Source organism: Podarcis tiliguerta (assembly GCF_965153285.1).
Source record: "Podarcis tiliguerta genome assembly, chromosome: 13".
Taxonomy (NCBI): domain Eukaryota; kingdom Metazoa; phylum Chordata; class Lepidosauria; order Squamata; family Lacertidae; genus Podarcis; species Podarcis tiliguerta.
Window position 1 is genome coordinate 19,707,986 of NC_139546.1, and position 24,016 is coordinate 19,732,001.

At 47.5% G+C, this 24,016-nt stretch overlaps 1 protein-coding gene and 1 long non-coding RNA gene across 3 annotated transcripts in view; one reads left to right on the forward strand and one right to left on the reverse strand.

Annotated features, from left to right (window-relative positions):
* Window positions 1–994: 994 nt before the first annotated feature.
* Window positions 995–24,016, reverse strand: part of KAT7 (lysine acetyltransferase 7) — a 32,081-nt gene continuing 9,059 nt past the window's right edge. Inside the window, exons 3-16 of one of the 2 annotated variants that reach the window (XM_083408395.1) lie at window positions 23,440–23,587; window positions 22,485–22,661; window positions 21,383–21,622; window positions 21,183–21,265; window positions 19,881–19,970; window positions 18,343–18,441; window positions 16,900–17,010; window positions 12,685–12,876; window positions 12,403–12,492; window positions 11,250–11,390; window positions 8,938–9,031; window positions 7,183–7,329; window positions 6,353–6,459; window positions 995–4,443 (exon numbers count right to left, since the gene is read on the reverse strand). In XM_083408395.1, the coding sequence (XP_083264521.1) occupies window positions 4,342–4,443; window positions 6,353–6,459; window positions 7,183–7,329; window positions 8,938–9,031; window positions 11,250–11,390; window positions 12,403–12,492; window positions 12,685–12,876; window positions 16,900–17,010; window positions 18,343–18,441; window positions 19,881–19,970; window positions 21,183–21,265; window positions 21,383–21,622; window positions 22,485–22,661; window positions 23,440–23,587 (1,821 nt within the window). In that variant the 3' untranslated portion in view covers window positions 995–4,341. Of the gene's footprint in view, window positions 4,444–6,352; window positions 6,460–7,182; window positions 7,330–8,937; window positions 9,032–11,249; window positions 11,391–12,402; window positions 12,493–12,684; window positions 12,877–16,881; window positions 17,011–18,342; window positions 18,442–19,880; window positions 19,971–21,182; window positions 21,266–21,382; window positions 21,623–22,484; window positions 22,662–23,439; window positions 23,588–24,016 lie in introns of both variants that reach the window. The other variant, XM_083408394.1, reaches the window with a different exon arrangement.
* On the forward strand, window positions 12,899–16,587 carry LOC310661904. The gene is made up of 2 exons (XR_014504163.1): window positions 12,899–15,447; window positions 15,498–16,587. It is a non-coding gene; the product is annotated as an uncharacterized lncRNA (long non-coding RNA).

Genomic DNA, 24,016 nt, shown 5'->3' on the forward strand with positions numbered 1-24,016 from the left:
CTTCAAGCTTTACTAGAATGGGACTTCCAATAAAAAATGGGGGCCATGGGAAGTTGCACTGCCCAGGGCTCCTTTGTGTTAGGCCAGTGCTTAGAACAGGGATAGTGAGCTTGTAACTGGATTCCACAACCTGGATAGCTCAGTCAGTAGAAGACGAAGACTTTTCATCTTGGGGTCATGGGTTTGAGTCCCGTGTTGGGCAAGATTCCTGCATGGTCCCTTCCACCTCTACAATTCTGAGATTCCAGCATGCAACCATCATGGTCTATGGTCAGAGACAATGAAGTACCCTGAGAAAACCATAGGTATCCCAAGCTTAGCATTTAAATTGGCCTTGGCCTCAGCTCTCCATATCGCCCTACACTGCCAGACCACAGATACAAGAACTGATATTTAGCTCAGTACTCTCCTCTCCTAATGGCTTCAGCTCCAAGTTATCAGGTGGGAGACTTTTCCAGGTTTGCTTCCTGAGATCCTTTTGACGGGAGATGCCAGGGCCCCAAACCTGAACTTTCTGCATTCAAAAATGTGCTGTGCCACTGGTAAGATTTTATCTTTCCCTTTGTACAGTGGTACCTCGGGTTAAGAACTTAATTCGTTCTGGAGGTCCGTACTTAACCTGAAACTGTTCTTAACCTGAAGCACCACTTTAGCTAATGGGGCCTCCCACTGTCGCCACCACGCAATTTCTGTTCTCATCCTCAAGCAAAGTTCTTAACCTGAGGTACTATTTCTGGGTTAGCGGAGTCTGTAACCTGAAGCGTCTGTAACCTGAGGTACCATTGTATTCCCGGAACTTGGAAGAATGTGAGTCAAAAAAGGAAAGAAACATGTGCCAGAAGCCAATACAAGCAAATGGCTTCGCCTGCGTAGTTAATAGGGATCAGTTTTGTTTGTTGCAAAACGGGCGATGGCAGGGAAGTCTCCAAAAGTCCAAAGCTCAGATTGACAACATTGCACAGACATTTCCCCCCAGGAATGATCATGCTTGGAATACTAGAGCAGAGAACATGCTTTATTGAGAAGTAGATACACTGGTAGCATATTCTAACATATCCAGGAAACAGAGATTCACTTCTGTACAAGAATGGCCAACCTCCCCTCCCCACCTGAGAGGGCGCCACCTCACCATTTGCTAAAAACTAGAAGCTGAGGGTGCTGGATGACACTTGCCAGTAATGTGCACAGAAATCTAAACTTTGGCAGATTTAGGATGGCAATGAAAAGACAAAACCAAACACGAGAGCCAACCACAGGAGTGCTTGCGGAAAGATCTGTGCTAGAGGGATCGGCTTTCAACTGGAATCCATTTTGTCCCAAGATGGGAGACAAGGAGAGGCGTTTCTTTTTTTTGGGGGGGGGGGGGGGGAGAGAATTTCAGCTAGAAACAAAGAGGTTGTGTTCCACACACGCAGCAGACTAGAGGCCAAAGACATGGCGAAAGGATGGCTATTTATGCCCTCAGGGTGTTTTGCTTCGAGTCGGAAGGGTTTTGTTTTGTTTGCCAAACCTTACAATCGAAAACCAGACTTTCTGGAAATGGATTCGTGACGGCAGTCTGAAAGACAGGTGAAAACACACTGCACTCTCTGGCCAGGCATCCCCAAGGTCCAAAGGCCAAGGTAATCTCTAGGAAGGAAAGAAAATTATGTTCTAGGGATGACAAACAGTACTAAGATGCAACCCGGAGTGAGGTGGTGCAGGGGGGCAAATATGTGACTTGCACACACACACACACCCCAGTCTCCTTTGTGGCCTCTTTGGTTGTGCTGCATATGACACACACAGAGCCCAGCTTGGTCTGTGGCTGGGGACATGTGCCCTCGGACCCTGGGCTTTGTGCAGAAGCACCTCAGCGTTCAAGCGAGTGGGCTTTTGGCCCCCCAAATGCTGTGGTGTCACCAGGCGTCTCTGCCCTGCACAAAAGGTCGCCGGAAGCAGCGCAGGGCAAATGCCACCCAACGATTCGCAATTCTGAAAGCACGCCAATGGCGTGTGAGGGGCACAGACCTTCAAAGAGCGAACCTGTCAAGAGGTTTCTGACAGGAAAGAGACCTCTCTGGCTGCAGCTTTTCAATGGGTTGCCCTCTCTGTGAATAGCAAGGTTAGGCAAAGTGTGCTCGGTGGAGGCTTCCCTTTGGTCTCGGAACACTTAAGGCGGATTTGTGAGCTTAATACCTAGAGCAGGGATGGGGAACCTGCGGCTCATCCCATCATCCCCTAAGCATGGGGTTGGTGGGAGCTGCAGTCCCCATCTCTGTCTTTACAAGACATTTTAAAACGGTCAAGCACCCTCCCCCCCTTAACAGACAGCCCATCAGGTCCACCTACCGCACAAGCTTCCTGCCTTTCCCCTCCCAGTCCTTGGGAACAAGTGCCACACAGCTCAGGCAAGGGTTGCCATCCCAAGCCGGGGAGTGACGATCACTTAAAAGATGGGAGGGCTCCCCTTGAAAAGGGGCACACCCATTATTTGTGTCAAACTGGTGCTGTGTGTGCTTGCACACACACTTTCCAGGCTCTTGGAACTATTTTCACAATTTTTCTAAGGGCGAATTTGTCTTGGGATGAGGACCCACATGCAACCAGGTACGGCATCCCAGAAGTGTGGGAGAAACCCAGCCTTTCTGGGGGACCTCATGCTTCTACGAGACCATCAAACAAAACCAGTAGAGAAGGTCAGAAATGAATGGGGTAGGCCGCCTGGCCGTGGTGGCCCTTAGGGGCTCTTGCAATCTATGGGTGAAATAAGCACACGTTCTGGAAAATGGAAGCTGGTTTCGCCCTGGCAATCCTTTAAAAACAACAGCTGTTTGCCTCGGCCAGAATGGAGGTGGGAAAAGGTCCAGGGTTGTCCCCGGATGAGCACAGAGGGTTCAAGAGATGCAGGAGTGTGGACTGCAAAAGGAGCCAAAACGTATCGGCGGGAACTAAACTACCACTGCATGAAGGCAAGCCAGCCGACTGCAGCTAACTCCCGCCTAGATCTGGCAATTCAAAGTAGTGCCAAACCTGGGCTGGCAAAAGGAGCGGCGTCCGGCCGGCAGTGCTCTCTGAGCAGCCGCTGCGGTGTGGCTCCTTGGCCTGTCAGGTGCAGGTTTCTTTCGGAGTGGGCGGAAGCTCAAAGGACAAAAAAGGCCAGAAGCAGTGAGGAGGCACCAGGACAAGGGGGCTGGTAAGGGCTGCTGGTCCTGCCATTTCTCTTCCTGCAAAGGAACAGTTATAGCTGGCTCTTCAGAAGGGTTTGTGGTCAGAGCACTCAGAAGCAGCTGCGAGGAAGGGCAAGGAGCTCCATGTTAGGCGACACTGGGCAAGGGCACAACTACTGCAGGAGTGAGGGAAGCGGTGCTTTTTTTCCGTTAGGCCGCTTTCCCCCACCGGGGACTCAGCTGTGGGGCCCACAGAGATAGCAGCAGGGCCTTAACATTCAAACTTTTCGAGGGAAGGGAAGGGGAAGCAGCCAAAGGGCATTCCCACATTCAGTCAGAGCCTCCCAGAGATTTCCTGGCCTGCTGGGAAGGAAGAAATAACTGCTGTTTGCACACGCTTGGTGTGCAATAGCCAGTTAGCGCTCAGACCTGCAAACAGGTATGAGAAATTTATGGTCTCAAAGGAGCCCAAGGGGGTGTCTGATCATTTTCACCTGCAGAGTGACGGGGAGGGGTAGAATGGACTGGACCAAAATTTCATGACTGATGGGAGATAATTGATTCCGAATGCTCTCCTTTGTATTAACCCCCCCCCCCCCCCCCCCGTGAGTAGAAACCTAGGACAGGAGATGGAGAGCCTGCTAGAATCTTTATCCCTGTCACTGCTGGTTTTCCACTGAAAGGGAATTCTTTGCATGGGGAATTGCGGTGCCCCACACTTGCAATCTGAAACAGTACAGCCCTCTGTATCGTGCAGGACCTTCACAATCTCACAGCAGGTGCCAACCAGGCCCTTCAAGGCTGCATGGAAGAAGGCTGAAACAACTAGGAAATTACGAGTTACGACACCATCTTATGGACTAGGGCCTTGTGGTTCACGGAGCGGCAAGTTGAAACGGTGCGCTGGAAGATCTTACTGCCCCTTCCCGGGGCCACATTAGCACTGCATCCGTTCTGATCTTCCTGACCTTGCCGTGCGGAGGAAGGACCTGGGTCAAAACGGTCCCGGGGAGAAGAGAAACATCCTGAAGGAATGTGAGAGAGGGGCGGGGAGGGTTGGTACCAACAGCAAGTCACAAATCTGCGATCCCAAAGGCAGTTCCTAATGCTGGAAAAGGAATGGGGGTTATGGTGGTGGTGGTGGTGGTCGGCGGCGAGGAGGTGTCCACACTTCTCGGAGAGGTTGGTCAAATTAAGTGCCCTTAGGAGGGGTCCATTTCAAACAGCTGGGATCCATGCTTTTATTGCTGTTAGACCGCTTGGCCTCTTTGGCTATCCATTCGTCGATAAGATCCTGAAGGGAGAGGGGGAGAAAAAGGGAAGGTGCAGGTTTAAAGTCTAGGGGAAGCTGCTAACAAGATGATCGAGCTGTGTCTAGCATTGATAAGGATGCCCCTAAATTCAAGGAAACAAGCACAGTAGTAGTTTTGTGCTGCAAAATGACCCAGTTTAAACAGCCGGGGCTTCCGTACTGGGGAACTCTCTTTCTGTGTAACTGCCGAGGAGTAACCATCGTGCGAATGTGGACCTCCATTTTTGAGAATCTGCTGGGCCTTTCCTGCTTGTGTGTTGCGTTTTCTGCAGGTCAAATCTTGTCACTGGGGGGTTTCAGACTTAATGTTTTAGAGGGGGATTGCAGGAGCCTGAAATATCTGGGTGTTTTAATGCTATGCCAGAGAGACTAGAGATGTAAGGAGAAGAGGACAGAGAAGACTTAACGAAGGAAGAAGGCTGATTTCGTTGACCTCTCCACATTCTGGTTATCGTCTTAACCTGATGTTTGCTGAGCCCCATCACAAATGTAGCAAGGAGGCGATTTTGCTTAGCAGACAGGGTTTTCTGCGTGCTAGCTAAGTAGCAATTAAACATTTGAGGCTGCAACCCTAACCACAGTTACTGGGGAGTAAGCCTTGCACTGAACAAGTGAGACTTACGTGTGAGCACAATCCTAACTACGTCTACTCAGCAGTAGGTCCCACTGGAATTCAGTGAGCCTTACTCCTAAGTAGACAGGGTTAGGTTTGCAGCCTAAGCCCACAAAACTCGCCAGCTTGCCCCAAAAATATTAGTAGCCTCCTGGGGGGTGACAAAGGAGTGAAAGGGCCCCATGTCTTCTCTAGTATCCTGCTTGGTGCAGAAAAAGGATGTAATGTTGCACCTCCCATTCTGCAGGTTCATCACTAATCAGCATGCAATTCCTTATCACCTGTGGCTACCAGGTGAGTTAACTCTAAAGCACTTCAAATGACACTGTAGACAAGAGACTGATGGGTGAAACAACCCAAACGTCTCCTGAAAGGTAAATGAGATACGCAGTGCAGAGAGAGCATGCAACGGGAGCCACAAGAGGGTTCCCTTAATGCAATGTTTCTCAAATTTGGGTCCCCATCTGTTGTTGGACTACAACTCCCATCATCCCTGACCTCTTGTCCTGCTAGCTGGGGGATGATGGGAGTTGTAGTCCAGCGACAGCTGGAGACCCAAGCTGGAGAAACACTGGCTCACTGGAACCTCATTCCTGCGGTCTGTCTGTACGGCACACTTTGTTCTTTTCAACTGTCGTGGCTTTTCTGCTCCATAAAAGCAGCTTTGTTGTGACCAACTGGGCGCATGTCTGACGTTGTCAAGAACCACGGCAGCTGGAACTGGAGCAGTGGAAACCATCATGAGCAGAAATACAGAGGCAGGGAAGGAAAGAGAGACTCTGTGGGTGGGGAGTCAAGGAACAGGGAAGCTACACACATCCGCTTTTCCTGGTAGCCATCCCTAGCCCTAAAGCAGGCATGTCCAAAGTCCCTTTCGGGGGGCTAATCCGGCCCACTGGTCGGTTTTATCCGGCCCCTGTGGCAGTTTATTTCCTGGGGTAAAATCCTACAAAAACCTCAACAATTTCAATCCTAAAAAAAGTCAACAACTTTAGTTGGCCCTTTGGTCGGCCCTCACGGCCCTTCACTTCATCAAATCTGGCCCTCTTGGGGAAAAGTTTGGACACCACTGTAAACATAGCAATTTCTCCCCACTGACTGGTTACATGCACAAAACAATCCTGCCATAGGTTTCTGCACTAAGCTGGACTCTCTGCTTTTCGTTCACAGCAAATCTCGGGTGGAAGAGTGACGCTTTTCTTAGAAATCTCTCGAGAGAAACACAGCGACCCAAGAGAGGTAGATACCTCTCTCGCAGGTATTAGCCCCACAACTTACCTGCCTCTTTAAGACTAGGTGTTTGCCCTTCCAATACTTGAGCATCTGAAGCGCTTGCAGAGTGCTAACAATGTCAACAGGGTTGACGGCTGTCTCCTGGCTGATTTCTGAAACAGAGAAGCAAGAGTGTGTTTTACTGAGGGGCTTGGGGGAGAGGGGGATATATGGGGCAAACCACCAAGAGAGCTCTCGCTGTCTCCTGCCAACTCCAGCTTTAAATGCCTTCCACGACTCCAAACGAGATCCCCGAGAGTGATGGCTGAGAAAGGTAAGTAGGAAGCAGATGAGCAAGGCTAGCAGAATCCCAGTATACAGGGGGAAGGTAAACAGGGGTTCAGCACCCCACATTGCTCCTTTGGCGTTCGAGGAGCAAAGGTGGGAGAAATTACATTTCACAGTTTTGGGGAAGAAAGACTAGAACAGGGGTCGGCAAGGCTTACCGGCCATGGGCTAGATCACTCCCGCGGAGATCGCCTGTGGGCTGAACCAGCGCAGTGCGGTGCTGGAAATTGTGTCTCGCATGTCCGGGGTGCCAGAAATCGCTTCTGCGCATGCCTAGACGCTGAAAATCATGCCTGCGCAGAGGTGATTTTCGGCATCTGGGCATGCGCAGAAGCAACTTCTGGTATGTGCGTGTGCACTGCACGTGGGGAACTTGCTGAGCAGGTGGCTTGGTGCGGGAGCGGCTCGTGGGCCAGTAAAACGGTCTTTGAGGGCCACATCTGACCCATGGGTCACACGTTGCCGACCCCTGGACTAGAAGGGTTGTTGTTGTTTTAAAAAGATGCTGTTTGCTACTGATGCACTGGGGAGGAACATCTAGAACCCACCTTTAATGGAGATCTCTTTGCCTTGAAAGTTATGCAGATAGCGGAGAAGAACTTCCTTCCAGTAACTACGGTAGCTAATAAGGCCCAGGTCTGAGAGGGGCCTTTCTGGGGAGCCAACCTTTTCTTCCACTTTGGAGAGTAAATAGCCTGTTGAAAGAGAACAAAGCAGACTCTCTGGAACCTGAATCAAGTGGTCAACCATCCTCTAGCTGCTGTCAAAAGCTCGAAGCTTCCTGTCAGGCAGTTTCATTTTAAAGTCTTCTTTAAAAAGTCATTTTCTTTTAACATCACAAAAGCTTGTGCTACTGAAAGCTAAAACACCTCCGAAATATGTAGAAGCGACCTTATTTTGGAGGTGGCCAAATTTTACTTCCAAGCTAACAGGCCCTCGACCAAAAGGGTTTGTTATGGAAAGATGGTGATTGCTAAGAAAGCAGCTACCACGTTTATTTACCTCTTAATAGCCCCGAGATCCTGGTCATATGACCACTAGGGTTATAACTTTTTTACAACCTCATGCTCCATTAAGATTAGTTAGATGAACTTTTACCTAAAAGCAAAAGAATGAACTTTCATTTCCAAAACTCTTGAAAAAAGGTCCCCCCAAAATCAATAAATTGATTTTTGTATATGCAACTTTATAATGCATTATGTAATCTGCATAGCATATATTATAATACAGTGGTACCTCGGGTTAAGAACTTAATTCGTTCTGTAGGTCTGTTCTTAACCTGAAACTGTTCTTAACCTGAAGCACCACTTTAGCTAATGGGGCCTCTTGCTGCTGCTGCGCCGCCACTGCATGATTTCTGTTCTCATCCTGAAGCAAAGTTTTTAACCCAAGGTAATATTTCTGGGTTAGCGGAGTCTGTAACCTGAAGCATATGTAACCTGAAGCGTATGTAACCCAAGGTACCACTGTATAGGAAAAATAGAGCTTGCAAATTTTCTAACACTTGTACAGTGGAACCTCAGTTCCAAACAGCTCCATTGTTGTACATTTCAGTTTCCAAATGCCGATAAACCTGGAAGTAAATGCTTCCGTTTTCGAACGTATTTCAGAACCCGAACGTGCGACGCGGCTTCTGCTGAGTGCAAGAAGCTCTTGCAATCAAGGGGAAGCAGCACCTCGGTTTTCGAACATTTTGGAAGGAAGCCAAACAGGCTTCCAGAACAGATTTTGTCCGAGAACCGAGGTACCACTGTATAAGGTTTTGTACATTATGCATTACTTCTTATTGCTTAGAATAAACTGAGGTTGCAGTTTGCCTTTGTTTCTGCCACAAGCACCATAAAGTTCCTGCATCACTTTGATTGCGCATTGATTACTTCTTGGTATCTGGAGTTCGGATGGCTCCTGCTTCCAGTGATTCTCCAATACAGTTTCAGGAAATTCCAGACAGCTGTAAAAGTCCTAAACAGTTCCATAAAGTTTTTAAAAGTGCTAATACTTCTGAGTAGTAACATTACATATACAGCGATTCCAACTTTCATTTCGGGGTGACCATTTTTTCACAACTGAGAAGAATTAGTCCCTAAGTGCTTAGTGTTTCCAAGCAAAAGTTCATCCCTATATGATACAGGAAATCATTGTTTTGAAGAAAAACAGTCAAAAAGTTATAACCCTAACAACCATGCTGCGTTAAAAACCCCCTCATCTGCTCTGTGTCACATCTGAGGCTATGAAACCGTCTGATTTGTGGCAGTATGTAAGCATTGGATTAAGAACAAAAGCACGTGTCCGTCCACACTTACTGAAGTCGATGAGCATTTTGCCGTAACCCTGCCTCATGTACTGAGGCATCGTCAGGATACAGGAAACGTTGTAGTTGAGGAATGAGTTCTTCTCCTGGAAGTAAACAGTATAGCCGCGAAGGGTCATGTTTGACAAGAACTGATCACATCGTGGCAAAAGTTCAAATGCATGGCTTTTGCAAGCTGATCAAAACAGAATAGCTGCAATGCAAAGAATCACAAAGCTAGTCCTGGACACCCAAGGAGCCTTGAGACCAGGGGTGGGGAACCTCGGGCCCAGGAGTTAAATGTGACCTTCAAGGCCTCTCTATGTGGTCTTCAAGACTCTTCCCAGGCCACAGTCCTCACTGGTCTTGCTCTGCACCCTCTCTGAACGGTTTTGTTTGGCTGGAATGCGTCCTTGAACAGTGACAATGTCTCTTGCTTGCCTAGATGGACAGGTTTGGGTGAAGGAAGCGGTCTTTTGCATGGTCTGGATGCAGTCTACTATACAAAAGCAACATCTTTGGCTCCACCCTCTTGTCCCACCTGCTAGGCAATGTGGCCCTCAGGCTGAAACAGATTCCCTACCCCGGATTTGGGCCTGCATTTCTCAAACATCAGCTCCCCTCAGGTCTTGGGAATGCCAGCGAAAGCTCTTTTGGTATTAGCTCATACAGAGACAACTTGAATTGGCCTTGTTTGGCTGTGGTGGCCGTTTCCCCAAATGTCTGCCTGGGCGATGAGTAGATTCCAAACTATTTGTGAGGGGAAATGCCAAACTGGAAAAGGAAGTGAGTGATCGTAACATTCAACTTCATCCTTAATACCTGGAACAGGATGCACACAAGACTACTGAGCTAGGTTCGAGGTGCTTCTGCAAAGCCCTGTACAGCTTGGGACCAGGATACCTAAAAGACTGTCTTACCCCTTCTTATGCCCAATCTATCACTGCACACTTTAGGAGAGGGCATCCTGCAGATACCATCTTATTAGGAGGTCTGTTCCATAGGATATACGAATTGGGACTTTACTGTGGTGGCATCTGCTCTTTGGACCTCCCTCCCCTTGAATTTTAGACAAGCACCGTCTCTATTTCTCAGGGTGCTGTGTTCAAAACCCGCACAAATGGAGAGTTGGGCAACAGTCCATTTCTCTTACAGAATTTGTTTGTTTAATATTTTCACTGAAACTGTACCAAAACGGTGATTTTACCAACCTATCATGTAAAAATGAATGAGGCAAAAACTTGAAAGTGCTGCACTTCCAATGGCAAATTATTAAAGTTTTTTTGATGCAGCACTCCTAGTGGCCATGCTGCACGTGTCAGAGACCAAAGTTAAACAGAATCAATAGTTCTAACGGCCGTTTTGGAAAATGGCCTCTCACACTGCCAGAAAAAGTGAAATTCAAATTGTTCCTGTGCTCTATTTTGATCAGCATGACAAAGCACTGTATCTGGGAATTCAGGTCAAATGTAAAGGAACAAACAGAACCCACACCAGGCCTTCATTTATCCTCACATCACACCTGGACTTGCAATATTCCTCTGTCAACAAAACAGAGACTAAGATTGAGATGGAGAGTTTGGCTGCCTGGGCTAACAAGCCCTTGCTGAGGAGCAGGCTAGAAGTCACCTTCTCTGTTTAAAAGAGTGGTGGCCAAACTTGGCCCTCCAGCTGTTTTTGGACTACAACTCCCATCATCCCTAGCTAACAGGACCAGTGGTCAGGGATGATGGGAACTGTGGTCCCAAAACAGCTGGAGGGCCAAGTTTGGCTACCACTGGTTTAAAAGATGAGGATTCAGTCCATAAACCTGATGTTGATCCAATTCTAAGCCAGCAAACCAATGAGCAGAACCACTATCCACCCAACAGTCTTTTCAAGAAAGCTCAGCAGATTTACAGTTGGAACTGATCCCACTGTGGATCTAAGACGGGGTGTGGTGCTCCTTGTCCCACAATGCAAGAGCACATTCAAAGTCCTGATTTCTGATTTATATATCTCCGAAACCCAGCTCTTATGTTACTGGAAGCAGGTGTTTGCACATGCAACTATAAGTGGGGTGGAGGAGCCTCATGAATACCAAGAATAACTGGCTCTGTTTGGCACCAGAAGTTTGCACTTGTAACAAAGCCTGAATAAGATTCCAGGAAGCAGCCTGGCTTTCATTTGTCTTTGGACTATAAGCTTGCTTTCCGCTGTTAACTATATTTCACGAACCAACTCTTACAGATTCAGTGCCCAGAGCAGGCCCACCGTTCTGATTTAATGCCTAAGTCGTGGCCGGTGCCCTGGTTGTGGAGCAGAGCCCGAGAGGCTGTTACCGACCTTGGAGAAATAGCCTATCAGGTGACAGCCGGTGTTGTCGGCTTCCGTCATGACGTAGAAGAGGAAGGGCTCCACATCGTAATACAGGGTCTTGTGGTCCAAAAAGAGCTTTGCCAGAAGGCAGAGGTTCTGACAGTAGATCTGGAAGAATCAGAAGGCATGTCAAGGATGTGTTGGGAAGAGGTGGCCAATTCTAGGCACCACTCTCACTGCCCCCAAATCCTGAAAAATCTCTTTGGCCAAATCTGCTTCTTTGAAACTGTGACTGGCCCATCTCTGGTTTTCTGGCACTGGTCCCAGTATGCTTCCAAGCACAATTCAAAGTGTTGGTGCTGATCTTTGAAGCCCTAAGCAGCCTCTGACCTGCAGACCTGAAGAAGCATCTCCACCCCCATCGTTCAGCCCAGACACTGAGGTCCAGCTCTGAGGGCTTTCTGCCGGTTCCCTCACTGCGAGAAGTGAAGTTACAGGGAACCAGGCAGAGGGGCTTCTCGGTGGTGGTGCCTGCCCTGTGGAACGCCCTCCCACCAGATGTCAAGGAGTAACTATATGACCTTTAGAATATATCTGAAGGCTGCCCTGTAAAGGGATGTTTGTAATGTTTGATGTTTGACTGTGTTTTTAATATTCTGTTGGGAGTTGCCCAGAGTGCCTGGGGCAAACTAGTCAATCGGTGGCATATAATTATTTAAAGAAACTGTGGTAGCGGTCTGAGAGAAAGTCTGCTTCAAGCATGCACAAGCATATACATTAAATAAATAATAATAAAAATAATGCTGGAGTTTGGTGGACACTAGTAAGCCACGCAAGGCTACCCTCAAAGGCGATGGAGTTAGACCAATATAATGACCAGTACCATATCCAGGTTTTGAAAGGCCTTAGGGCAAGACATCCTCTATAGGACAGGCCCCAGGGCTCTTGTCAATGGGCCCCTGCTAGTGTATGACCTCTTGCCAGATGCCCAGCAATGCCAACCCTTGGCACTGGTCTTAATGAGAGCCGTAGCATTTTTCAGAGAGAGCTGGGACAGGTTGGGGCGACAGACTTCAAGGAGAGCCAGCTGGGCAGCCTGCCTATGGCCCACAAAAGACAACGTGTTGCACAAATTCTCTCCTCCTCCTGCTCCGAAACCAATTCCAGTTAAGTATGTTACCTTGTTCTTTTTCCCATCGACTTCAAACACCGAAATGGAGCCTTTACGGTAAATTTCGTCACCTGGAGGATGCTTCCAGACACATTTCGCCTACGGAGAGCATTGCACAAGCATTAGCACGGTTGCCTAGTGTGGCCAACGGCATCAGAAGCATAAAGGGGCGGAAGAGAGAATTGCGAGGGGAAGAACAAGATACTTACTAGGGGGCACAATAACATAGCAGCAGAAGCAGCTACGCATTTTCTGCTCAACCAATAAAAAGGCGGTTTGCCCAACACTTACCATGTGCCTGCGTAGTATCGTCTGGCTCTTCATGTATTTGAGGCAGAACTCGCACATGTAGAGGCGCCCCAGTCGCGCATACTCCTCTGGGTAGGGAGAATGGTACCATGTGTCCAGCTCATAGCGGCCAAAAGCAATCGTCTTGATCATGTTGCTCCCTTCCGTGATCTGGCCCTGAAGTCGCAGCTTTTCCTATTGAGAGAGAAGGGGAATCAAAATTATTTTAAAAAAGGAACAGTTCACCATGCTCTTTAATCATACGATCTATGCTAGACCCATGTGAAAACAGAAAAAAATCCCTCCCACCCCAAAAACTCCTCTACAATCAAAACAAACTCCAGTATCGGGAAGAACTGAGTTTTGTATAAGTGATACACAGATTAAGGAAATTTATGCGGAGTTGCTTATTTTGCAGTTTATTTCACTAATCACAGGGAGCGGCAGAGTTATAAAAAGCATCAAAGCCCCACTCCGATCTTTGGAAATGCTAATTGCCCCACCCACATTCAAGCCTCTCTTTATTTAGCCTTAAGGTCTACAAACTTGCTGCAAACAGAAAACTGAAACTGTTAGGAAACTGAACTCCGCAGCTTGTGAAACACAGAACTGGCCAACTACGGTCTGGATCCTTCCCAAGTTAACTGTGCTTTCAAATCCATGGAATTTTAAAGTCAAGACTAGCTGGATCCAATGATTTCAAAGGCATTCGAGTTCAAAGGCATTGGGGCCATGTCTACTCAGCCCCAATGAATTCAATGGGACTTAACCACAGTTTAGCACAAGTAGGACAGCAATCTAATTTAGGCTGGATCAAGCCCAATGTGTGTAAATTCGATGTGAAGGTGTCTAGTAGAGGACAGCAGCCAGAGCCTCTGTCTCCTCTTCCTCACCATGGTGCCTTGAGAACAGCTGTGGAGGGAATTGTCTTCAGCCTGAGGGTAGCATTCATAGAATGCTGGAAGGGACCCAAGGGTCATCTAGTCCAACCCCCCTGCAATGCAGGAATCTCAGCTAAAGCATCCGTGGCAGATGGCCATTCCCTTCTGAACAACCTTCTGGGATCACATGATAGTGGGGGATGAGACCAGAGGCAAATGCAGACAGAGCAAAACATGTCATTTACACCTTTGTGCAGTAGTGAAGGTTTTCTCACATTCGCCAGTCCCTTTATGCAGACTTTTTAAAGTTTGATATGTTGTGTTTTAGTTTGTTGGAAGCCTCTCCGAGTGGTAGGGTAACCCAGTCTGGTGGGCGGCATATAAATACCAAATAATACCAAATCATCATAATCATTATCATCCTCCTCCTACAGCCAGGAAAACAACAAGTATCATCAGAGTCCCAGGACACACTCCAGCCTATCCCTGCAGTAAGGATTTAAAATATTCTCACTGCTTGTATAAAATTTCCCAGTGTGTTTGTGTCTTAGAGGAGTCTTTTGGCAAGTTACAAAAATAACAATTCAAAGAGCTCTATTCAGTGTTCACTCAATGTCTTTACACATTTGTAGCTTCTGTGTCCCAGGTACAGCGGTACCTTGGTTTTAGAACAGAATAAGAGTGCTGCAAACCCGGAAGTAGGTGTTCCGGTTTGTGAATTTCATTTTTTTGACTGTGACTTATTCTTTGTTTTATGGGGTTGACTTGTGACTGTGGCTTGTGACTTCACTTTTTTGACTTGTTTCTGTGACTGTGTGGAACCCAGTTCAGTTACTGGTTGATTGTGTGACTGCAGAAATAGATAAAAGCCCCACATCCAAACAATGATTATCATCAGTGAACGTAAGAATTTTTTTTTTAATTTTTTTTTATCATCTACAATACTGTCTTATTATTTTATAGTACAGTATAGAGGCTTTCATTTTATGGATCAATGGTCTTGTTAGACAGTAAAATTCATGTGAAATTGCTGTTTTAGGGATTGTTTTTCATCGTCTGGAACGGATTAATCCATTTTCTATTACTTTCTATGGGAAAGCATGCCTTGGCTTAAGAACGGACTTCCGGAATGGATTAAGTTCGTAAATCCAGGTACCACTGTACATGCTTTCAAAGGGCATGCCCGCTTTCCCCTGAATGGCATTCATTGGAGGCAGGATTCCTTGAGGATGCAGGAGGGCACAAGTGGGTGAAGGCGTGGTTAACAAGCAGCTATTGGGGCTCTGTGATTTCCCTCTGCCCTGGACCACATTGACTTGGTGCTTTACATCCTGGGCCTGGTTTTCAAAAGGCCTGAGAAAAATCTGGAGACACTGCCTGCTTGCCTTTCATTTTCGAAGCCTGTGTGTATTTTCTTCCTCTCTTGTTGTGAACAAGATGAGGGCACAGCAGCGGAGGCGAGCTGGCATATGTGTAGCTTTTAACGCTGCATTCCTGCTGAGGCTCGAGGACTGGGGTTGTGGGGAGGAAGTTGGTGGTAAATCATGGCTCCCTGGCATCACGGTGGTTAACCTGACCCGCTGTGCAGCTCTGGTCGCAGTTAGCCGTTGGGAGACGGGAAATCTGGAAGGCCAGTTAATAAGCTCCCCTCCCCAAGACTTGAACAATGCAGAGAGCTTGGAGGTCCCTGCAGCTTGCAGTCTTCTTCAGATTAACTCCCAACACAAATCTGAAGAAAGTGCTGTTCTCAAAGCCGCCGTGGCCACGTGGAACAGGGGGCTCAGCACTTCCACGTGACTTAACAGAAGTACCAAAGCATTATTCTGGAAGTGGTGGTCCACTCTCAGCAGAACCCCAAGATTCTAGTTGTTTTGATTTGCTCTATGTGCTTTGATCTACGTTTGCCAGAAGTCTCTCCCTAATCTTTGGGGGGAGAAGCATGGGCCTGAGGGGTCATATCACAAGGAAAGCATCAAATGAGCTTCAATCAAACATGAAAAAGGATCCATTCTCTTGCCCCAGGGCTTCTGGCACTCTTCAAGCTGGGAAACCAAAGAGATGCAGACTGCACCTCGGGCAACTGCTTTCGGAAGTCTGGCACCTCCTTACGCAGCAAAAGACAGCGAGGTGGAGGCCCGCGCTCAGTGTAACTGTCACCGCGGAAAGAAAGTGGCACTTCTTCCAAATGAGAACACTTACGAAGCTGTTTCATCTTCTCACACTTTTCAGCGCCGGTCCTCGGGGGCACGTCAACACAGCCATCCACACCCCAACAGCAGGGCCAAGAAATGCTGGCTCAGAAACAGTGGGGCTGGGCATATACGTCTGCATATCTTGGCTTCCAAAGATTATGGCACATGTAGTTCTGCAATTCTTTCCTCCAGGCTTTTTTTCTTTTCTATTTAAACCTGAAGCAGCTCGGTCTGCTCTGAGCAGAAAACGGGCAGGCCAAGAGAGGCTGCTTATCCCATGGCGCTCTCGTCGTCTTGCAGCTCTAAATTGCTATGCTCAAGGTGCTTTTTCACTCTGGGGAGGTGGGAAGGAGCCACCCCATCCTCTTCAAGTGGAAAAGAAGCTTGGGGAGGGAGGTTTTGAGCTGGGAAAGGAGCAGGAGGGAAAGGGTGCATATTCCCACCTGAATGTCTTCTCAGGCACAGTCTCCCACCCCAGCCTGCTTTGAGTTTGAGAAAGGAGCAGAATGATGCAACTCCGCTTAAGATGTAGCTTAAGCCTCAAGCAACCAAAAACCTGCATCTCCAGATAGGCAGTGAGGTTTCAAAAGCATCGTCTTTTCTCTCTAGGCATTTTCTCTCTGGAGGTCCTTTGGCAGGACCAGTGCATCTACAGCGAAACCTCCATTCAGCTGACATAGCCCCGGTCCAACCGAATCCACGTTCTGCTGCCATCGGCAGCTTAAAAAAACTTGTTCTGCTGCCAGAGCTTTCCCACACAATTGATCGGTCCACTTTCCGCACGCCTCTTCGTTGTCATTTTTTAAAATGTGCCCTTTGTTAGCATTTTTTTTTTAGAAAAAAGAAAAGAGTGTGAGAGGCTGGTCTCATTGGGAAATGTGCTTTGATTATTTCATCACAAATCTAAAAAGGGGCCAATGCAAAACCATTATGTGACATTTGTTGCAGCTCTTACGGTGCATTAGGCTCCCTCCAACTGCAACTGCAGTGTCTTTAATACCTGCCCTTGCTCAGAAGTTTGATTCTGTCCAAACTGAGTCACAAGTGATTCACACTCAGCTTAGTACAAAAAAAGAGTACAAATGGTTTTACTTCAAGCCTAGAAGGTGGAAGGATGTGTATCTTACCCAGCCCAGTCCTCTTACCAGATCCTCAGAGGCTCTTGCTTGCGCTCGTCGGAATAACTCGAGGTCGTACTCACTGGTCAGATTCTCTAGAAGGGGCTCTCTAGTGTTGCCATAGGTTTGCCGGTGCTCCTAAACCAAACAGCAGAAATAATCTCTTAGAAATAGTTTCCCTGTCCTGGGGAAAGTGGATTCCCTCAGCCTCCACTCTCTGCCCTTTCTTCCTGGACAGCGAAATTACACTGGCTCCTGCTCTGTGGGAAGTAGAAGGCCGAGGGAGCCAGGAAAGCGTCATGCAGGACTGCTTGTAAGGGCAAGAAGAGTTGTGGGCTGCTGTGAGTGCAGAAGCAAGGAGTCAATACAGAGATGAAGCGTATACAGTAGTATCTTGGTTGTCGAACGGGAGTCCGTTCAACTCTCAAAACGGTTCAAAAACCAAGGCGCACCTTCTGATTGGCTGCAGGAGCTTCCTGCACTCAAGCAGAAGCCGCGTCGGACATTCAGCTTCCAAAAAACGTTCGCAAACAGGAACACTTTCTTCTGGGTTTGCGGCGTTTGGGAACCGATTTCTTTGGGAGCCAAGCCGTTTGAGAACCAAGGTACCACTGTACTGTATCCAGTTCTAGGTACCACATTTCAAGAAGCCTGTGGATAAGGGGCAGCCCTCCTCTGTGTTGTTGGGGCTACAGCTTCCATCATTCCTGACCACTGGCTCAGCTGGCAGAGGCTGATGGGAGCTGTAGTTCCACGACATCTGGAGGGCTACAGCTTTCCCACTCAGTGGAGACCGAATGAACTGGGAGGCAACAGATATAGTATGGAACACAATAGTATGGGAAATCTACAGAAGCACTCTTCAACTGCATGAAAGGCTGTCCAACAGAAGAGGGCAGAGGCTTGTTCTCTGCTGTCCAAAAGGGCAGGACTAAGTCCAGTGGATTTAGAGGATAGATTTTGATTGAACATTCAGAGAAATATCCTATTGGTAAGAGCAGTTTAGGAAGGGAACCAATTACCTAGAGAGGCAGTGGGCTCTCTCTTGTTGGAGGCCGTCAATGCAGAGGCTGGGCAGGAATCGGATGGGGTTGCTCCAGCACTTAATTTCCTACATCGCACAGGGGGCTGGTCTGGGTGGCCTACAAGCCCCCCGCCCCAACTATGGCCTTGTGCAGGGCCAATGCACACGAAGGTCTGTGTGCAAGAAGGGATGGGAAGCAGCAAGGCTGGAATTCACAAACCGAATTGAAATCACTGGAGGAGTGTTTAGCTCATGGCTGCCTATTCTTGTTTTGGTTCGACTGTATAGCACTATGACCTAGAATCTTGGGATCAGATGCAGTTAGAAATTAACTATTCCCTCTATGCAGGGTGTGAAATGCGCCATGACATTAAGGGTGGCCTGATTCTGCCAAACACACACTCCTCAGAGAGAGAGAGAGAGAGAGAGAGAGAGAGCTTCTGTACCATGTACTTTTCCTTCTGCTCCTTTGTCAGCCCAGCATTCCTCTTCTTCCTCATCTCCGCTACTTTCTCTTTGTACCTTAGCTGTCTTTCAGTTGGTGCCTACACAGGGGATGACAAACGCAGGACATGCATAGGAGGCGGCAACCTGCCCGGGATCCTGAGCCATCTGACTCCAAAGCAGGCCAACTATTGCTTCATCTGCTACAACAGAGATGGGAAGCCGCAGTGCCCCCTCCAGGTGTTGCTGGACTACAACCCCCATCATTCCGGACCATCAAGCTGTGCTTGTTGGGGCTGGCGGGAGCTGGAGTCCAGCAACAACCTGGAGGGCCACACCTTTCTGGCACCGAATGGTACGTATGCAATATGGCACAAGCATATACTTTGCTCCCACTAGCTAAAGTGGTACCTCAGGTTAAGAACAGTTTCAGGTTAAGAACGGACCTCCAGAACGAATTAAGTTCTTAACCCGAGGTACCACTGGATGCTTTTGCAGGAGTTAGATGCTCGTCTATTGCACTTCCATGTCAAACAGTCCAGACCATCCCTTGCAAACCAACATGAGCCTGAACATTGGCCACTATTACTGGATGGGAGAACAGGACTCTTGCCACACTGCATTGTATTATGTGTGTTTTATCCCGGTATAGCAAGATGGTATTAAACCAGGAGCCTTGTATACTTGGGACTGTGCTTGAAAAATATCAGGGATTATTTACATGTCCCTCACTTGGCAACATACAAGATGACTGTGATACCTGCCTTCAGAGAAGTGTATGGCATTTGAAAGGATACAAAACATATTACAGTGGTATCTCGGGTTACGAACTTAAGTCGTTCTGGAGGTCTGTTCTTAACCTGAAACCATTCTTAACCTGAAGCACCACTTAGCTAACGGGGCCTCTTGCTGCCACCATGCCACCAGAGCACAATTTCTGTTCTCATCCTGAGGTAAAGTTCTTAACCCCAGGTACTACTTCCGGGTTAGCGGAGTCTGTAACCTGAAGTGTTTGCGACCCGAGGTGTTTGTAACCCGAGGTACCACTATATTATTATTTATTAAATTCGTATACTGCCCTATGCCCATAGATCTTGGTGGGGTTTCACACATATCTATTGCTACTGCTGAAGGATGAACATACACAGAGTAAACTCAATCTAAAGAACCACATCCCACAAACAAGGCACAAAGAATGAATTCTTCTCAAGTTATCACGGGGCAAGTTATATTCAATTATTTTAGAAACAAACACATTTATTCTTTTCTTGGCAAAACTGAAGAATGAATCATCCCTGTCCCCCACCCCCCGAGTTTTAGATTACTCAGAAAATGTGGTCAGCAAGATAAGTAGACACAGGTTCAGACAGAATTTCCACACCAAATTGCTTTTGATTCTGTGTTTTTTTGTTTTTGTTTTTTAACTGTTTTCTGAAACTGAGATGTCAATGATCACTAGAAAAAAGATGGTCCTGTTGGGGTGTCAAAGCCAGTGCATACTTGATAAAGGTGCAACAGTAAAAATGTAAGATGGAAGTACCTGATGTCTGGTAGCATGCCTGTTGTTATCATCTTGTCGGTGAGACAGCATTCTGTCCTCAACTTGTTTATCGCGGCTCTGCGCTCTCACCTTGAAATCCAGAGAGAGATTGTATCAATCCTTCCCTTCTCACGCCATGCAAATTCTTGCTCAGATAATGTAAGAACAGTCCAACCAAAACCACAATATTAAGGTACTGTTGGCCCTGAGCTCAGGCATCTCTGAGGTTTGCAAGCAGGAAAGGAACATCCAAGGAGCCATAAGCCCTCAATTCGCAATTGACCAAACAAGGTTTGATATTTCAAAAGAGAAGTGGCAGGGCTCAAGCCCAACTTCAAGCTACGCAGCTCCATCAGGAATTTCTGCCCCAAATTACTGGTGGATTTTTAGATTTCATTGTTGTATTTTTGCATTGTCTTCTGCCCCGGGAACCATGGTGGCTGAAGTTGTAGGGTATAATTTTACAAAATAAAGAATAATTTAACTAATTCCTACACACGCATTCAATATGAGAAAATCTGATCACCTCTCCCTGCCCCATTTTACCACCTCAAGTTCATTTCAGCAGTTACTACCAGAGTCCCTAGTAAATAATCTTAAGTCACGTGCAAAAAAGACTCTGAATATCATGCACAGAGAGACATTTGCTGCAAACAGCTGGTGTTCAACAGCATACAATTTTTTAAAAAAATGTTAACATACTTGGAAAAACAAAACAAAAAGGAAATTTGTAAATTGAAATTTTGAATACCAACATACAGACTCACCCAAAGCCTACAAACGAAGGGTTTGATTCAAGTTTCAAATAACCATTTTAAAACTCAAATTATAGGCTTGCTGGATTTTTGGACAAGCCTGAGAACAGAAATTCCTACGTATGCTTCAAATAGTGTGCTTCCCGTGAGAATTTTGCCCCCGTGTTTGTTTCTGTGTCACAAATCACAACGCTCAGAGAAGAGGAACTGCACCAGTCTTTGACAACCTGGTGCTCTCCAGATGGTTTTGACTACAGCTCTCATCGGATCCAGCCAGCACCGCTGATAGAAATGGTAATCCAAAACATCTGAAGGTCAGCAAGTTGGCAAAGGCTGTGCTGCACATTACATGGCCATGCTGCACATTACATGGCCATGCTGTGTGTCCAAACACTGAGCACCGCTTCTCTCCAGCAAAGCAGCACTGGAAAGAGGAGAGACGGTGGGTGGGATGAACTGCGCTGTAATTCTCTCCGCTCCCCGTGCCATTCCTCCTGACTTATCTCTTTCCACTGCCACAAGCTCATTTTCCAAGAGCATAAATTACCTTGCATTCGTCCGCTGAAAGGTTATGATACAGTGGGCATCCAGATATGGAGAAATGCCGCTCGTGTTTTCCCGTCAGGTGTCCTGTGGAGAGCCAAAGGAACACGCCTTAGGGCTGGGAACAAGAAAGGGCACGTGGGGGATTTGGGCAAGAGGAGAGTCCGCTAATGAAATCTCAGATCATGGAAGGTTCCACCGTACCTAATGAATTACAGCCGGGCGTCGGGCATTTCATGTTGAAGTTGTAGCTCTCGTGGAATCGGCGGCGTTTGGGACGATGGGACAGGTCACTCCCCGAATCCTTCATGGACATATCCTTGGCGATACTCTCATCGTGAGACATGTTGGGGCTGGAGATGTCGATGTCGGACTCAGAAGACGGGGCGTTGCCAGTCGGCGTGCGGGGTGGCGACTCATCGTGGTCAGCGGCGTTTTTAGTGTCTGTGTAGAGTCACAACGTTACAAAAGTGAGCAGAGCCCAATAAACTGGGGGGGGGGGGGGAGAGTCCTCCCCAGAATCCCTTGTAGGTCAAAATGCCAGGCCTAAAAAAGCAATACAGTGGTACCTCGGGTTACATACGCTTCAGGTTACCTATGCTTCAGGTTACAGACTCCGCTAACCCAGAAATATTACCTCAGGTTAAGAACTTTGCTTCAGGACGAGAACAGAAATCGTGCTCTGGCGGCGCGACGGCAGCAGGAGGCCCCATTAGCTAAAGTGGTGCTTCAGGTTAAGAACAGTTTCAGGTTAAGAATGGACCTCCGGAACGAATTAAGTACTTAACCCGAGGTACCACTGTACAGTGGACGCTCGGGTTGCGAATGTGGTCCGTGCAGGATGCACGTTTGCAACCCGCAGCGGTGCTTCTGCGCATGCGCAACTGCCGAAACCCGGAAGTAACCCGTTCTGGTACTTTCGGGTTTCGGCGGGTGCGTAACCCGAAAAAATGCAACCTGAAGCGGCTGTAACCCAAAGTATGACTGTACTGTACTAGGAAATGTATCGTTGCTCTCCTAACCAAAACTGCCAGGGTGATCTTGAGATGGAGCAAGAAATCAGAGGGGCAGATAAAAGACGATTACAACTGGGCATCATCTCAGCTGTGCTTTCCCTCTCTTTGGGATCAACACAGCAACTAGTATTTCGAAAGCAGCCTTGGCGAAGCTAGTGCCCCTCAACCTAACCTAGAAGTCATAAAAGTTCTAAAGAAATCCGATGAAGAACATGATAGAAAGAAATTCAGCATGATCCCAGACTGTGCCAGTTTTAGTCACTCTACATCCTGCCCAGCCATTTACAAACCTCTATCTGAAAAGTCAACCACTTGCTCCGTTTCAGATCCTGACGAGCGGGTCTGTCGAAGGGGATATTTCTTGGGAGTCACGGGTGTGGGTTGCTGCTGGCTACGGGTTACCCTCCGGGTGGAATAAACAGGCTCCTCTGCTCCAAACGATGGTGGGTTGCGAACCGGGCTGGAATCTAGTTTTAAGAGGATGGGGAGGTAAGGAAGTGGGGAAACACACACACAAGTGTTTCATTGAGAGAAACCATTTGCAACACTCACACTGCAAAAATATCTGCCCCTGCACGGAAGGACACAGTGCAGACTGCCTTCCCAACATCATCAACATAAGTTCTGAAGATTTAAGAATTTTAATATAGCCAGGATTTTCAAAAGTTAGGGAGCAAAGAACAGTAAGGTAATAAATGAGCTTCTTTCTGATACTACTCCATGCCCAAGTTCAGATTTTGACCATATGAGAGCCAGTGTAAGTTACGGATGTGAGCGAGCAGATCCTGGGTTCAAATCCCAACTCAGCTCTGGTCTCAGAGCCACTCTCTCTGCCTTTCTCTGGAATATGGGAATAATACTGGAATACCCAACATTTGCAATGCCACTCCTTGCTGCTTCTTTGCATACACCAAACAGAAGTCTGGAAATCCTCCAGGGAGACAGAATCCTAATTATTGACCCATCAATATCCTCAACTTGATGCTCAAGCTCGTTTTAAAGGTGTTATTATTTAGAGGTCATTCTCTTACAGACTGACCTGTTGCATGTCCACAAGGTGGTTAATGCAGAACATGCAATGGCTTACAGGGCTTCAGGGGTGGGTAGGACTAAAGTTAGCATGTCTCCAATTACGATTTTGGCTGTGCCTGTGTACGGAGTGGGGTGGGGAGGGCAGACACCAGCTTATTATACAGCTCATGCCATTTAGAATAAGGCTTAAGACCAAACATTCAAATGCTCTACCTTGGGAGCTCTGGCTGAGCCTGGCGGAAGAGCGAGTCACACGCGCAGACTGGCGTGGCGTCCCGTCACTTTCTGAACTGTCTGTATGCTCTGGGTCCGTGGAGAAATCGGAGTCTTCGGTTCCGTCAGAACTGCTGCCTGCGTTCCTCTGAAAGGCCAAAGACTCAGCCACATAAGCAACATGTACCATTTATCTGGGGTCTACTCCTTGAGGAGCAGCACTAACTAAAATGTTTCAGAAAAACGGATATCGTAAACTAGTAAGTACTGCGCACTGTGCTTGCAGAAATACCAAGCCAAAACAGAAACCTCTTACAACGGATTGGAACAAAACGCTTAGGTTAAAGCACTGATGAGTCTCCACACATCCACAAGAATATTTCTCTCTGTGCTCTTGCTGTCCAGACCGTGCATACAGCTATATGTGAGTGCTCATTTAGTATATGGGATTGCAATGGGACACGGTGATGGTACTGATCTCTGATTTCAGTCAAGAGGGATTGCATAGGTCAAACCAAACTCTCCAGAACTTTATCTAGAAGGCAACAGGACCAATCCCATCAGAAGAAATGAGCTC